General features: G+C 47.6%; 1 protein-coding gene across 1 annotated transcript; it reads right to left on the reverse strand.

Annotated features, from left to right (window-relative positions):
• Window positions 1-1,629: 1,629 nt before the first annotated feature.
• Window positions 1,630-15,610, reverse strand: RPP40 (ribonuclease P/MRP subunit p40). The gene is made up of 8 exons (XM_029053624.2): window positions 15,436-15,610; window positions 11,505-11,649; window positions 8,589-8,657; window positions 8,366-8,461; window positions 5,439-5,564; window positions 3,599-3,797; window positions 3,353-3,487; window positions 1,630-1,851 (listed from the first exon to the last, which is right to left on the reverse strand). Exons 1-8 carry the CDS (start codon window positions 15,556-15,558, stop codon window positions 1,653-1,655), a joined length of 1,092 nt encoding a protein of 363 aa, XP_028909457.1. The 5' UTR covers window positions 15,559-15,610; the 3' UTR covers window positions 1,630-1,652.
• Between the last annotated feature and the right edge of the window lie 339 nt (window positions 15,611-15,949).

A 15,949-nucleotide genomic window follows, 5' to 3' on the forward strand; every position in this document is an offset into this window, starting at 1 on the left:
TCCTGGTTCTCTGACTACCTTTCTACCTTCCCAGTTTTTTTTCCACACACCTTTCCTCTGCCTTCCACTCCTTAACTGTGGGTATCCCTCAGAGGCACAGCTCTGGGTTGTCTTCTCCTCCCAAACTTCACCCACTCCCTTGGGGAGCTCATCTGCTCTCACAGCTTCAACTACCACCTCTCCACAGATGATTAATCGATTGTATTTTTTGAGTGCTATGTGCAGAGCACTGCACTAAGCACTTGGGAGAGTACAACACAATTAGCAGACACATTCCTTCCCTGCCCATAATGAGGTTACAGTCTAGAGGGACAGACATTAATATATCATTTATAATATATATTTTAAAGATACGTACAAAAGTGCCATGGGGTTGGAGGTGGGGTGAATATCAAACGTCCAAATGATCACAAATGATGCCGATATTTACCTCCCTAGTCCCAATCTCCCCACCTCTCTGCAATCTCACATCTCCTACCTCCATGACATTTCTACAGGGCTGTCTCACCTATGCCTCAGGCTCAGTATGACCGTAACTCCTTTTCTTCCCTTCCAAATCGTGTCCTCTTGCCAAATCCAATGGTCTCTACTCTATCCTAATCCTCCTCGACCTCTCAGCTGCCTAGAACACTGTCGACTACCCCTTTTCTCTTGGAGGCGTTATCCGAACTCAGCTTCGCCGACACTGTCCTCTCCTGGTTCTCTTCCTATCTCTCCGGCCGCTCCTTCTCGGTCTCTTTCATGCGCTCCTCCTCTGGGAGTCCCTCAAGGCTCAGTTGGGGGTTTACTTCTATTCTCCATCTTCATCCACCCCTCGGAGAACTCATTCACTTCCATGGCTTCAACAATCATCTCTATACATATGATTCCCAAATCTACATCTCCAACCCTGATCTCTCTCCCTCCCTTCAGTCTCGCATTTCTGCCTTAGGGACACCTCTGCTTGGAGATCACCCTGACACGTCAAATTTAACATATCCAAAACAGATCTCCTCATCTTCCCACCCAAACCCGGCCCTCCCTATGACTTTCCCATCACTGTAGATAGCACTACCATCCTCCCCGTCTCACAAGCCCATAACCTCGACGTCACCCTCGACTCACCTCTTTCACTCAACACAGACATTCTGTCACTAAATCCCGTCGGTTCTACCTTCACGACATCGCCAAAATCCACCCTTTCCTCTCCATCCAAAATGCTACCATGTTGATCCAAGGACTTATCCTATCCCACCTGTTGGTTGGAAACATTCAGCAGCGGTACCCCTGCGGAGGCAATCATTCAACCAGTCACTGGTATCTGAGTGCTTACTGTGTGCCGAGCCCTGAACCAAGGACTTGGGAGAGTACAGTGTAACTAAGAGGGTTGGTAGACATGCTCCCTGCCAGAAGCAGGATGAGCCACTGGTTTGGGAGTAGAAGAGTAGCTGCCCACCTGTCGATTTACTGTGTTGCTCTCCTCGGAGTAAGATATCGGGCAGGTGGACCCGCGGGCCAACAACCAGGGCCTCTTACAAGTCCAACTCCTTCTTAATGATTTAGAAATTAATAAAAGACCCAATCACTAGCTAATCCTGGTCAGGTACATTTCTCTACAGTTACACATGTTTTGTGAATAGACACCTGAACCCAAGTTTGAAAGCCACTTTATTTTAAGGTGGGCAGTCATCATTTGCTCCAACAGCCATCTGAAGCCAATAGTCCTGATTACTAAAAATGACAAAATTGTATAAATTTTCTCCCCCCTTTTGGAATCCGTGTTCGCTTTCTCTCCAAGAAACGGGACTGTCGGCAAATCCCTGCACAGACAGCGAGACCCACGAAGTGAACTTTGGTTCATCAAAATAGTGACTGAAAGAGAGAAAAACAAACATTTCCAATCAGTTACCATGGAGAAATCATTCTTGTAATGTTCTAATTAAATAAATTTAAATTGTAGCTTTCTAGAAGACAGTGCATTAAAACTATTGATGCCTTGGTGTAAAAACAATTTAATGTAAATTAATGTATTCATCTAAAATGGGCACCAGAGAAGTCCCAGCAAAGGACAGAGGAATAAATTTCCTCCTTGGGCATTTAACTCCACAGCTGCTACCATTTTCAGAATCTGTTCTAATTAAAACACTGTAAAATAAGTGCTCTAGTCTTCAGTAGATCCACATTTCTCTTAATGAAAGTAAAAGTACCAATCTAACAGGAGTAACAGAATAAAATATACAAAAAAGACATAAAACAATTTAAAAAATCAAACCAAAGCTACTAAAATAAAGATACAGAAGGCCCTCCTTGCCCATAATTAAAAGGGTCTCAAAACAATGGCTCCTGTCAAAGGCCCATTATATAGTGAACTCCCAAGAGGCATGTGAAATTCTCTCTTGGGCAGTGCTGGGCATCCAAGCACCCTGTCAGAATGAAAATGTTCCTTGTGCCAAATACCGGGAGGACAGGGTGGACTGTTTTTTGAAGCAAATGATCGCTTCTATAGCTCCAAATCATTGGAAAAGCTCATTTAACTCAAAAGAGTGAGAGCTTCTCCTTGAAAAAGAAGCACCTTGTCTCCTCCTTTCCCCACTGTTGGACTAACTCTGCCATTGGGCCTTACTGCCTCAGCCTGCCAGTTGGGGGATGGGGTTTGCGAGCCCAGTGCCCAGGTTGCCCCTAGGGCACGATGTGGTTTGTGGTGGTGGTGGGACCGGGGCGGGACCGGGGGGGGGAAGTACAGTCAGCTGCTGTTCGCTGGGCCAGGGCAGAGAGCAGCCGGGACTGGCTGCCGCCCCCGACCACCACCCCCGGAGCCCTAGAGCTGGGCTCGGCTTCCGGGATGCACTCAAGAGGCCTCTTCCCCTCCACAAGAGATCCGGCTTGGTCCTTCCCTGGTTTTGGGATGCCTCCAAGGGGACCCCCAATCCCTCCCATGGTTTCTCCCAAAAGGGACAAAGCCCGCTGGGAAGCAGGCTTCCTGGAAGACGCCCGTGGCTCCTCGTGGCTTCCACGAGGGAGGGAGGGAGGACTGAGGGAAGGCGGCGCGGGAGCGCAGCAGAGCCCCACCAGTGGCTCCAGGCCTGAACGAAGAAGGGGCACGATAAAGTTGCCCCCCCAAGCCCGCTCAACTCTTGTTACACAGCACAGGGCAAAGCCTGTCGACAGCCACTCTTTAGCCGTACAGAAGGGAGGCCCCCGACATGTCCTCGGGCCACAGCGGTGGGATAGGAGAGATCAAAGAGAAGCCCTCCCGCCGGCCAGGCCTGCAAGGCACACCACTTGGAAGGCCCGGGCGGGCGAGGAGCCCTGGCAGAGAGGGATAAGAGAAACCCAGAGAAAGGCCACGGGTTCCCGGCAAGAGAGTGCTTACCGCAGCTGCTCCAATATCAGGCATATCGTCTGTGGAAGTATGAAACCGGTGATCGTACACAGATGAGCCTTCCCCACCTCCATGCTTGGCTGCGAACAGCAATACGTTGACAAGAAATTGGAGGACTGATTGTCCCTGCCACGAAGAAAAAAACCAGACAAATCTGGATCGGCTCTACTGCAATGCATTAAGAGCAACTGCAAAAGGCACAGGACACACAAAATTAAAGCCAATTCAGATACCTACATTTCGACATTATTAAAGACAGCGCCGAGCCAGTCAAAAACTTCCTGTGCACTGCACGATTCTTCCGGCTTTCCCCGCAGCTCGTTACTTTGAAGCACCGGACACTGCAAATCTTTGAGTGTACTTAATGTGATTTTTGGCTGGTGTGCCTGAATCTGGTATGTGGAAAAATATGACATCATCGTGGATTCTTCTCCACCTAAACAACACAGAAAGTTGTTGGAAAGTTGCAATCCTAAACACACCAAGTACCGGGACACCCTGAAACCTTTCACTTGTGTTTGCGAGCGACGGGGAGGGGAGCTGTCTGAGTCTGCGCTCGCATTTGAGACATTTAGTGCTATTCACTGATCCGCTGCCAAACCTCTAAATATCTTCATCTTCCTTCCTTCCTTGGAAAAGGAGAGGAGTTTCAGGTCCAATCATTACTAAGTAATGATACTCATGAGCCAAATTGTCGGTCTTTATATAATTAGTTTTATCACTGCCTGTGATTAACATGGGCAAGTCAGTCTGAGTAGAATGAAAGCCACACTTCTAAACAGGAGTCACTGAACCCTGCCAATGAAGAGACTGTTTAAATGGAACCAAAATGGAAATGTGAGAGAAGATGCATTTCTCCCCCAAAGTTTTTCTTCAGAAAGTACACAGGCTCACTTGTAGCAATGCAAATAAAGGTATGGTGTGTTTATTAAATATATCTAATTTTCTATCTATCAGGCTGACTACTTATCGTGAAGTCTAAAGGCTGGAGCTTGGGTGTGCCGTGCAAGGGTGGAATGCAGGAAGAGGGAGGTTCTGTTGGGTCAGAACGAGCCGTCCTGGTTTCTGCAGAGAACTGCTAGAGTTGCCCTGAATAGAGAATATGCCAACTCCAAGAACATCCATTTCAGGGGGAGGAGTGAAGAGAAGGAAGCTCCAATCCAGCTCCCCTCATCTCCTTCCTCCTATTATCCTGCCCATACCAGGGAGGGAGGGAGAGGGTAAAGGCTGGGGATCCGCCCTAGGGCCAGGGAAGAGAGAATCCCCACTTACTGCTGCAGGTCCTCTGACTCCCAAGCCCACGCTCTTTCCTCTACACTCCAGACTCCAGGCGGCAAAGGAAAGGGACATGCAGAAGCCTTTATTCGGCAAGGCAAATTTTACAGGTTTTGAGAAGCATCGTGGTCTAGTGGAAAGAGCTTAAGCCAGAGAGTCACAGAACCGAGGGTCTAATCCCGGGCTCCATCATTTTTCTGCTCTGTGACTGTGGGTAAGTCACTTTTCTGTGACTGTTTCCTCCTTTGTAAGCTTCTGAGTCCAACTGGGCAGGGACTGTGTCCAACCTGATTATCTTGTATCTACCCCGGTGCTCAGTCCAGTACCAAGGCTTGCCAGATAGCAAGCACTTAACAAGTACCCTAATTATCTGACATCCTATCATGTTCGGTTCTGCAGGAAACGGTGACCCCTAACAACAAAGACACTTCCCTCCTACACTCCCCCCTTGTTTTGAGCTCCTTCTGATGGACTGCACCAAAGTGACAGACTACAGCCATCCACTCCATGCAATTCCCCTCAAAACAAGAAAATCCTGAACTCCTGAATGTACCTGTCCCAGTCTGTAAAGACTCATACATTCAACTGTGACCAACAGCCAAGCCTGTTTGTCATACTGTAGACAGGCAGAAACAGAAGCCCAGGCACCAAACAGGTTCATTTCAAAATCAGTAACTTTGGCGGTTTTTTCCACCTGTATTTGGCCATTAGGTCCCAGATTTGACCTGCATTCTGTCCACAGTCGCTTCTCTCTTACTACAGTCTAAATTCATGAAACTGCCTTGCAGTGAATTCTCAATACCTGTATGATGCCAAGCCAAAAGGAAATCAAACTTCAATGGTTTCTTTTCTTTCAAGGCCCAGATAGCTCTTTTATACTTCTTGGTCTCGGGATTAAAGGAGGAGTCAGTCAGTTCAATGGTAATGACTTCAAAAGAAAAAAGGAAAAAGCACAAGTTTACAAGAAGCATTCTCCTTACTCATGTTTCACCACGGAGAAAATGGTGTGCTGAAAGTTTCAAAGGGTAAACAAATCATAAGCATAATAAATGACATCTAAAATTTTTACCCATTAAAAATGCTAGGGAAGTAAGTACTTTCAATTAGGTGCTCCTTTCTGTTTACAAAAACAAAAAGATTCCTACCAAACTGCACAACCAATACAGAACACAAACCCTGCTGTTGACAAATAAAAGTGTTCTTTATATCCAGCTTTTTGTTGTCCACAGCCAGTAATTTAAATAATTCACCATTTGGGTCCCAACCATGTTCAATAATAATAATGATAATTTGTTATGCAATTATGATGTGCCAAGATGCAAAATAATCAGATCAGACATACGTCCTTTCCCACAAGAGGTTTACAGACTAAGGGGAGAAGTGAGAACAGATATTTAATTCCCACTTTACAGACGAAGAAACTGAGGCACAGAAGGTAAATGTCCTGCCAAGTTCACCTACGAGGCAAGCGGCAGAGGCGGAATGACTCCCAGGACCGTGCGTTTTCCACTAGGCCACACCGCTCCTCTAGAGTGGTTCGGAGCTTGGAAGCTCTTTTATTTTATTTTGGGCCAGAAGCTTTGACTGGCCACTCTGCGATTCTGATGATCATTCCGGCAGACAAGAGGCAGAACTGGGATTAGAACCCAGCTCTCCTATCTTTACCACCTGCCTGCTGTGTGACCTTGGGCAAATCACTTGCTCCTCAGTGCCTCAGTTTTCTCACCTGTAAAATGGGGATTCAATACCCGGTCTCTGAGCCCCATCTGGGACAGGGACCACGTCAGACCTGATCATCTTTTATTTACCCCGGAGCTTAGTACAGTGTTTGGCATAAACTAAGTGCTTACTTAGCCCATACCACTCGGTTATTATTCATTATTATTCCCATGGCTTGTGTCAAGGCTGCTCCATATTCAATTCTACAGGATGGACCAAAAAACCCCCAAAACTATACCCTATTTAAAAGTGAAATAAAACATTAATGATTGACACAAAACTCTGACTCTTGGATTTAAAATGTGAAATATTTTTGTCTAGAACCTTTAGATGCCTAAATCTTTGTATAACAGTTTACGTCCCTGTGTGCACCAGGGGTAAATTCCTTCTATCAGTGTTTCATCCAGAGTCCGTTCTCTGACACCGGAAATTCATTTCCGTGTCGGTTCTGCTACCGTTGCCTTTCCTGGACTCCCTAGCGGTAAAGGTCCATGCCCTCAACTAAACACAAGACCCTTCCCCTCTGTCCTTCTACTGCCCTGGTAAGTCTCTCCCTCCACTCCGCACTCATATCGCTGAGCCTGTTGGGCAGAAATCCCAAAACTCGGCTGACCGAGGCCATTTCTTGCTCTAGCCTGCCCCGTCTTCTGCTCATCACTACCACGCAACCTCCCTCGTCGACTCCCAGGCACACTGCCTTCACCAACCAATCTGGGCCTCTAACTCGATCATCAGTGCTATTTATTGAGCACTTACTGTGTGCAGAACACTGGACTAAGTCTTCACTGACTCCACCACACTTCCCAGTTCCCTTTCCCGTTCAGAGTCCTCGAGAAGACACGGGTCTAGTGAAAAGAGCACGGGCCTGGAAGACTAGTGACCTGGGTTCTAGTCCCGGCTCTGCCACTTGTCTGTGTACGACCTGTAGCAAGTCCCTTAACTGTTCTGTGCCTCAGTTTCCTCATCTGTAAAGTGAGGATTAAAGACCTGTTTTCCTGCTCCCTTAGACTTTGAGCCCCAAGTGGTCCATGTCTGATCTTTCTGTATTGCAGCTACCCCAGCTTTAGGACAGTGTTTGGTTCACAGTAATGATAATTATGGTATTTGTTAAGCGCTTACTCTAGATCAAGCACTGTACAGAGAAGCAGCGTGGCTTAGTGGAAAGAGCCCGGGCTTGGGAGTCAGAGGTCGTGGGTTCTAATCCTGGCCCCACCACCTGTCAGCTGGGTGACTTAGGGTGAGTCACTTCGCTTCTCTGTGCCTCAGTTACCTCATCTGGAAAATGGGGATCAAGACTGTGAGCCCCATGTGGGACGACCTGATAACCTTGTATCTGTCCCAGCGCTTAGAACAGTGCTTGGCACATAGTAAGCGCTTAACAAATACCATCATTATTATTACTAAGCTCTTCAGCAGATACAAGGTAATGAGGTCCCACATAGGGCTCAGAGTTTCGGTAGGAGGGAGAACAGGTAGAGCCCATTTTGCAGATGAAGTGACTGGCCCAAGGTCGCACAGCAGGTAAGTGGCGGAGCCGGGATTAGCACCCTCTCACTCCCAGGCCCCGGGCTCTTTCCACGAGGTCATGTTGCTTCAAGCACTTAAGTAATCACTGATAAATACAACAGTTATGAAGGGCCTGGGTGCTTTACTTTTATGATAATAAAAACCATGGCATTTGTTAAGGGCTTCCTATGGACCAAGAACTGTTCTAAGCCCTAGGGTAGATACAAGGACACAGTCCCTGTCCCACGTGGGGCTCACAGTCTCACTGCCCATTTTACAGATGAGGTAACTGAGGCCCAGAGAAGTGAAGTGACTTGCCCAAGGTCACAAAGCAGACAAGCGGCAGAGCCGGGATTAGAACCCACACCTACTGACTCCCAAGCCACGAGGCCATGCTGTTTCCCCATATGTTCCCAAGCACCTGGTACAGGGCTGGGCACAGAATAAATCAATGTAAATCGATCAATTAGCTGTTTAAACAAAAAGAATGTTTCAAATACTTACTATATCTCATAGCTTTTCTCCCAGAATATTGAGACGGGCGGCCTTGAAGTCCAAGTTCTTCATAAGTGTCTTTGTCCAGGGACAAAATTAGTCTCCCTATAGCAAATGACGATTCACACGAGAAATACGATAAAAATCATATATAGCAGTTTTCATTTAAATCTGAGTAAAAGAAACAAACTCTTCAGTTGTTTTGCATCCTTCAGATTAAAAATATGATTACCAGTTGGCAGCACAGCAACAGTGTTATCCTGGTCGATATTTGTATTGTAGGTCAGGGCATAGCAAGATCCTGAAACGGGACAGAAGTCCAGAGAGAAGTGGTGAGAGAAGTGGTTATAAAAACCGACTACAAAGACACTGGTAGTATTTCTTTTGGACTCCGCAAAGACCAACAAAACGTTTCAGCCCCCGTGGATTCCCTAAATGCGACCCAGCATCCTGGCCCGGCAGGCAACCAGAAAACCGAACCCTCCAACTTTCCGGCTCCCTCACCTGAACCAAAAATCAGGGTGAGGAAGGCAGGACCGGAGTCCAAACGCTACAGATCATTACTATTATTATTAGCGAGATTTCCAAAGGTTAAGATGTATAGCCTCTTTAAAATGAATAAGCCAGGTTTTACTTATGGAAAGGCAAGGAAAAGCCTGTTTTGTCACTCGGAGTTTTGAGTAGCCAGGCAGCTTGTGAAGTGATTGATTGGTTCCAATTTAGAGCTTAAGGAAAAATTCTCATTTGTGAACCAAGATATAGGTCTCCTTGCATGTCACCGTTTTTAGTATACCTCACTCTATAATTATTATTATAAATCATTATTTATAATAATGTCATTCTTCCCCTCAAGACTGTAAGCTTGTTGAGGGCAGGGAATGTGTCTAACTCTGTTGTATTTTATTCTCCCAAGCACTTCGTACAGTGCTCTGCAAATAGTAAGCTTTCAATAAATACCAGTGATTGATTGACAATGAGGGTGCTGCATTTTGGCAAAATCCCACATTCAGGAAGACTCACTGACACCAAACGCGTGTGCAGGCATTACTCCCAACACCGCTTCCCAGCCAATCGATGGCTGGATTCTTCCTCCAAAGCAGATCCTGCATCCTCCCCTTCCTCTCCATCCAAACAGGCACCAGCCTGGTCCAAGCACTCAGCTAACCAGGGCTAGCCTCCTCTATCAGCCTTCTCATTGGTCTCCCTAGCGCCAACCTCCTCCCGCTTCGGTCTGCTGAAACGTCATCGCTCAGCTCATGACTCTACACTTTTCAAAATCCTTCAGTGGTTGCTCATCTACCTCCCCCCAAAACACAAACACCTTACCACTGGCTTCCAGGGTTTCCCCAGATCTCTCCATTTTACCTTTCAGTTCTCTTCACCACTACCAGCCAGCTCACATTCTTCATTCCAAACAAGCTCATTTCAATTAATCAATCAGATATTGAGCGCTTTCAGTGTGCAGAGCGCTGTCTTGTTTGGGAGAGTTCAATACGACAGAGTTGGTAGACACGTTCCCTACATGTAAGGAGCTTACAGTTCCTCCCAGTACCTTGTTCTTGCCTCATCCATCTCTGGCTCCTAACTTACGCGCTTCCCTTGGCCTGCAATTTCTCCTCCGCTCCCTAAATCCGTCAGATCGCAGCCCTCCCTCACCATCGGCAACGCCATCAAATAAATGCACCTTCGACACGCCTTCCCTAGCTAACTCCCAACATCTCATGTTGGGAGGCAGAGGGCCTAGTGGAAAGAGTCCAACCACCAGGGTTCTAGTCCCAGCTCTACAAATGGCCTGCTGTGTGCCCTGGGGCAATTCACTTAAATGGTCTGGGACCCATTTTTTTTTATTTTTTCACTTGTAAAATGGGGATAAGAAAATATCGTGAGGCATCTGTATGACAGGGCCTGCGTCCGACCTCATCATCTTGTAGATACTCAGTCCTTAATATAGGTCATAATTATTATAAAACCACATCCACCATTTTTTTGTAACCACTCGTACTCTTAGGCTGTAAGCTCAGTGTGGTTAGGGAATGCGTCTACCAGCTCGGTTGGACTGTACTCTCCCGAGCGCTTAGTATAGTGTTCTATGCCCAGTAAGCACTTAATAAATATCACTGATAGACTGACTATCCCATTCCCAGCACTTGCCGTTATATATACATGGTACTTGTTACGGTACTTAAGCATTTACTATAAGCCAGGCACTGTTCTAAGTCCAGAGGCCTAGAGAAGTTAAGTGACTTGCCCAAGGTCACACAGCAGACTCGTGGTGGAGCCGGGATTAGAACCCAGGTCCTTCTGACTCCCAGGCCCGGGCTGTATCCATTAAGCCACGCTGCTTCACTTCAGGTGTACAATCGATAATTTGTTCTGATGCTATCATTTGTAAATATTTGTACTTCTGCCTTGTCCATTAAAGAGGAAGCTCCTTGTGGGCAGAGAACTCGGCTTTATTTCTGCTGGACTTTCCCCAGACCTTAGTACAGGGGGTATTCAATACATATCACAAACTCCCACTACGACACTTCCATTTCAGTTGCAATGAAGTAGAAGACAGCTACCCTGCGGGGTAACCGCTCTGACTTTACGTGGACACGTTGGTTCCGACATACAACGCTTTGACTTAAGATACGGTTTTCAGGAACCATGAGTTCAAGGTACTACCTGAACGTTGTGGTTTTAATTAGCAGCAAAACCATGCTTTCAATTTGGGGATTTCATTCCATTCAAATCTATATATGGCCAAAAATAATCGATCCTTTATCATCGTTTTCACTCCTCTTATAAGTAGCTATCAATACCTGGGATACGTTAATGGAATAAGGAATCTTTGCGCGCTCTAAAGAAAAAGTGTTATATAACAATTCAAATTATCTCCCCATACACGGTTGTACTTCTTTCTTGATTAATTCTTGTTTTTTTAGATAAATGCTTGCCCTGGAGTTTCATGACTTTATTAATCAGAGTCTCTGTGGAAGAGAAGGGGATAAAGTGAAGGACGACGAGAGAGAGGCAATGTGTTACTTCAGGTAATAAGAGAGTCGCTATCCCAGTGAAAACACATTATCTGGAGGCAAGTAAACAAGCTATCTACAAGAGCTATATTTAGTTTTTCATTCCACTAGCATTCACAGAAATCACTGACCTTTCTTCACAAAGGTGTCGATAAATTCATGATTGATTAATTCATGAAGAGATAAATTCTTCACCAGGTAATAAGGTCCACTATCCGTGATGATATTTTTCAGCTCTACTGGTGGTACCGCACATTCAGGAATCAGAAGAGACACCTGTTCGCATGAGAAATCCAAATAGCATTTATTTCTATAGCAAACTAACCATTAGAACCATACCTACCAGCCCCCAGCAGAAACTGTGTGTGTTTGGAGGATTTAAAAAGCAGATTTTTTTAAAAAAATCAAGTCTTCTTTCTCCCCCCCTAGACTGTAAGTTCATTGTGGGCAGGGAACTTGCCTACTAACTGTTATGTTGTACTCTCCTTAAGTGCTCGGCACACAGTGAGTGATTGACTGATTCTTCATATTGCACTTTTCCCACTTAGTCCATCAATTGGTGGCATTTTATCGAGTGTCTACTGTGTGCAAGAAACTGTAGTGAGGTCTTGGGCGAGTACAGTGGAGGTAAGAGGCATGGCTTCTGTTCCCAAGAAGCTTAATCAAATGGAGACATTTAAAATTAGTGGAGGTAGGAGAGAAATGGAGCTACACCCAAAACCATTAACACCTCGTCTCTTTCCTCTCTTGTCCTGACACTGCCAATTCTCTACTTACTAAATTTAAAGCATCGGGCGTGAGCTCCCTGCAGTCTTCCCTCACCTCCCCAAACTTCCTCCCACCCCCACATCTATTCTCTCATACTTCTTGGCCACCTCTGCTTTTGAAAATCTACCCTCTTTTCCTGTGCCTCTGACCCCAACACCCCTGTTCACTTTCTGAGAAGCAGTGTGGCCTAAAGGATAGAGCACAGGCCTGGAAGTCAGAAGGATCTGGGTTCTAATTCCGGCTCCACCACTTTGCTGGGTGACCTTGGGTAAGTCACTTAACTTCTCTGTGCCTCAGTTCCCTCACCTGTAAAATGGGGCTTAAGATGGTGAGCCCCACTTGGTACAGAGACTGTGTCCAACCTGATTACCTTATACCTACCCTAGTGCTTAGAACAGTGCCTGGCACATAGTAAGTGCTTAACTAATACCATAAAAAAAAAAATTCATGTCCAAAACAAAACTCCCCATCATCTTCCTACCCAAACCTTCTCCTCCCCGACAACTTTCCCATCACTGGAGACACCACCACCACCCTCTGTCTCACAAGCCTATAACCTTGGCTTTATCTTCAACTCATCTCTCTTGCTCAACCCACATACTGACTGTCAGCAAACCTCGTCAGTTCTACTGCCGCAACATCTCTAGTAACCATCTCTTCCTCTCCACCTTAACTGCTACCGTGCTGATCCAAGTACTCATCAAATCCCTCTATTTATTTTATCATGCGTATATATCTGTAATTCTATTTCTCTATTTTGATGCTATTGATGCCTGTCTACTTGTTTTATTGTCTGTCTCCCTCCTTCTAGACTGTGAGCCTGTTGTTGGGTGGGGATTGTCTCTATCTGTTGCCAAATTGTACTTTCCAAGCATTTAGTACAGTGCTCTGCACACAGGAAGCGCTCAATAAATACAACTGAACGAATGGATCTCTTTGTACCCTTGAATATAAAGTATATATTCACTCCTTTAATGCCAACCTTACCTCAATCCCATCTCCTCTGGAACACCCTCCTCCTTCATATCCAACGGACCACCACTCTCCCCATCTCAAAGCCCTACTTGAAATCATATCACCTCCAAGAAGCCTTCTCTAACCTCTCATTTCAACACCCTACTTTACCATCCCTTCCGCATCACCCAGGCACTTGGGTCCGAACCCTTTAAGCACCGTCCCACGGCATTTAAGTACCTGCCCTTACCCTCTGCCACTTCCCCTCTCTCCCCCGCTGGATTGTCAACTTCTTGAAAAGCAGAGATCGTGTCTACTAACTTATCCCTATCTGTTGCCGAATTGTACATTCCAAGCGCTTAGTACAGTGCTCTGCACATAGTGCTCGATAAATACTATTGAATGAATGCTCTCCCAGCCACTTAATACAGTGCTCTGCACATAATAAAACATTCAAGTAATATCACTGATTGATTCCTTCCCTCCCTTGATGGTCCCTTCCACTCTGCCTTCAAACATGCCCTCACCTCCCTTATCCTTGGAAAAAAACTAACAAAAAACCAAAAACCCAACAACAAAAAACCCCACAACCTTCTCTGGACCCCTCTGCACCACCCTGCTAATTTCCCGTTTCCCTCTTCCCGTTCCCATGTAAACTCCAAGAGAAGCAGCGTGGCCCAGTAGATAGAGTGCAGGCCTGGGTTCCAATCCCATCTCTGCCACTTGTCTGCTGTGTGACCTCGGGCAAGTCACTTAAATTATCTGTGCCTCAATTACCTCATCTGTAAAACGGGGATTAAGACAGTGAGCTCCACTGGGACATGGACTGTATCCAACCGGAACTTTGCTCCCACCAAAGTACGGTTGGTAGAAATGGAAGCACTAGGCTGATTTGAAGCAGCAAAGCCTCGTGGCAAGAGCACGGGCTTGAGAGTCAGAGGTCATGGGTTCTAATCCGGACTCCTCCACTTGTTTGCCGTGTGACCTCGGGCAAGTCAGTTAACTCCACTAGGCCTCGGTTATCTCATTTGTAAAATGGAGATCTAGAGTGTGAGCCTCCCGTGGGACAGGGACTGAGTCCAACCCGATTACCTTGTATCTACTCCAGAGCTTAGAAGAGTGCTTGGTACACAGTAGGCACTTGGCAAATACCATTATTATTATCCATCACAAACACATCCTTACCCGAGAGGACTCTACCTTTACTCTAAGTTTACTGACCCCCACGCCCACCGCCTGCACCCATTATCCCATACCCGTTATCAGCTCGGTCCAACCCCTGTCCCGCACAAGGCTCACCAGCTATTTTCTCCCCATTTTACAGGTGAGGAAGCCGAGACTTCGAGAAGGTTACGGGAACTTGCCCAGGCTGGGTCTCCTGACATCCGGCACTGTGATTTTCCCAGTAGGCCCCACCCCGTTAAGGGTGATGATGGCATTTATTAAGCGCTTACTATGTGCCAAGCACTGTTCTAAGCGCTGGGGGGGGACACAAGGTGATCAGGTTGTCCCACGTGGGGCTCACTGCCTTAATCCCCATTTTACAGAATGAGGTAACTAAGGCCCAGAGAAGTGACTTGCCCGAAGTCACACAGCTGATGGGGCCAGGATTAGAACCCGTGACCTCTGACTCCCAAGCTCTTTCCACTGAGCCACGCTGCTTCCCCAAGGCTGCAGCCTGCCCCTTGCCAGATGACATTTAAAACTCCTGACTTGGGACTGCGGAGTGTTAGGCAGCATCATCGGGAGCAAGTGGGGCGGGAGCAGGGAGGGAGGGAGAGAAGGAGGGAGAGGAGGAGGGGAGGGAGGGAGAGAGAGGAGGGAGGGAAGGAAGGAAGGAGGGAGAGGAGGGAGGGAAAGAGGGAAAGAAAGAGGGAGGGAGGGAGGAAGAGAAAAAGGGAGGGAGGGAGGGAGGAAAGGAGGGAGGGAGGGAAAGAAGGAGGGAGGGAAAGAGGAAGAGAAAGAGGGAGGAAGGGAAGAAAGGAGAGAAGGAGGGAGGGAGAGAAGGAGAGTAGGAGGGAGGGAAGGAGAGAAGGAGGGAGGGAAGGAGGCAGAGAAGGAGGGAGGGCTGGCGGAGGCCAAAGCATTATGGGAATTGTAGTTCCAAGGCCGGGCGGCGATGGCCCGCACCCTGGCCCGGCGCCGAAGGTGCGTGCGGCTCGGAAGTGGGCTTCATTCATTCCTTCCTTCCATCCTTCCTCCCTCCCATCGTACTGACCGAGCTCTCACCGGGCGCGGGTCACTGTATTAAACGCTCGGAAAGGCCCACCACCGCAATAGAGAGGTTGGGTGGCCGGGCGGCGGTGGGCCGGGCCGGGCCGAGCCGGGCGGCGCACTCACCCGGTAGTTGTAGTGATGCCTCTCCACGTGCTGCCGGTGCCGGGATTCGGCGTGCCCCAAGTTGGATTTCTCGCAGACCAGCAAATGCCGCGGCGTCTCCCGTAGCCGGCGCAACACGGACATGGTCCCCGGCCCGCTGCCGCCACCGCCCGCGCCGGTCGGGGTCGGGCTGCCTCGGCTCCGCCCTCAGCGGCTGCCGCGCATGCGCAGAGTGGTGGGCGACAGGGGTCCCGTCTCTCTCCCCCCTCCCCCCCCCCCAGGACGGGGGGGTGGACGACACAGTTGTTTTTGCCTCAGATAAAAATAATAATGTTGGTATTTGTTAAGCGCTTACTGTTCTAAGCTCTGGGGGAACTACAGGGTCTTCAGGTTGTCCCACGTGGGGCTCCCAGTCTTCATCCCCATTTTCCAGATGAGGTCACTGAGGCCCAGAGAAGTGAAGCGACTTGCCCACAGTCGCACAGCTGACACGGGACAGAGCCGGGATTCGAACCCATTCCCTCTGGCTCCCAAG

This window comes from Ornithorhynchus anatinus, chromosome X3 (genome assembly GCF_004115215.2).
Source record: "Ornithorhynchus anatinus isolate Pmale09 chromosome X3, mOrnAna1.pri.v4, whole genome shotgun sequence".
Classification (NCBI taxonomy): domain Eukaryota; kingdom Metazoa; phylum Chordata; class Mammalia; order Monotremata; family Ornithorhynchidae; genus Ornithorhynchus; species Ornithorhynchus anatinus.

Excerpts from the sequence above, each read along its gene's own strand:
- RPP40 (XM_029053624.2), bottom strand. The coding sequence starts at position 15,558 with ATGTCCGTGTTGCGCCGGCTACGGGAGACGCCGCGGCATTTGCTGGTC. Across the intron at positions 3,488-3,598 it reads GTCTTTAATAATGTCGAAAT|GGACAATCAGTCCTCCAATT; the intron begins GTAGGTATCTGA and ends TCTTCGTGGCAG. Across the intron at positions 1,852-3,352 it reads CTGATATTGGAGCAGCTGCG|TCACTATTTTGATGAACCAA; the intron begins GTAAGCACTCTC and ends TCTCTCTTTCAG.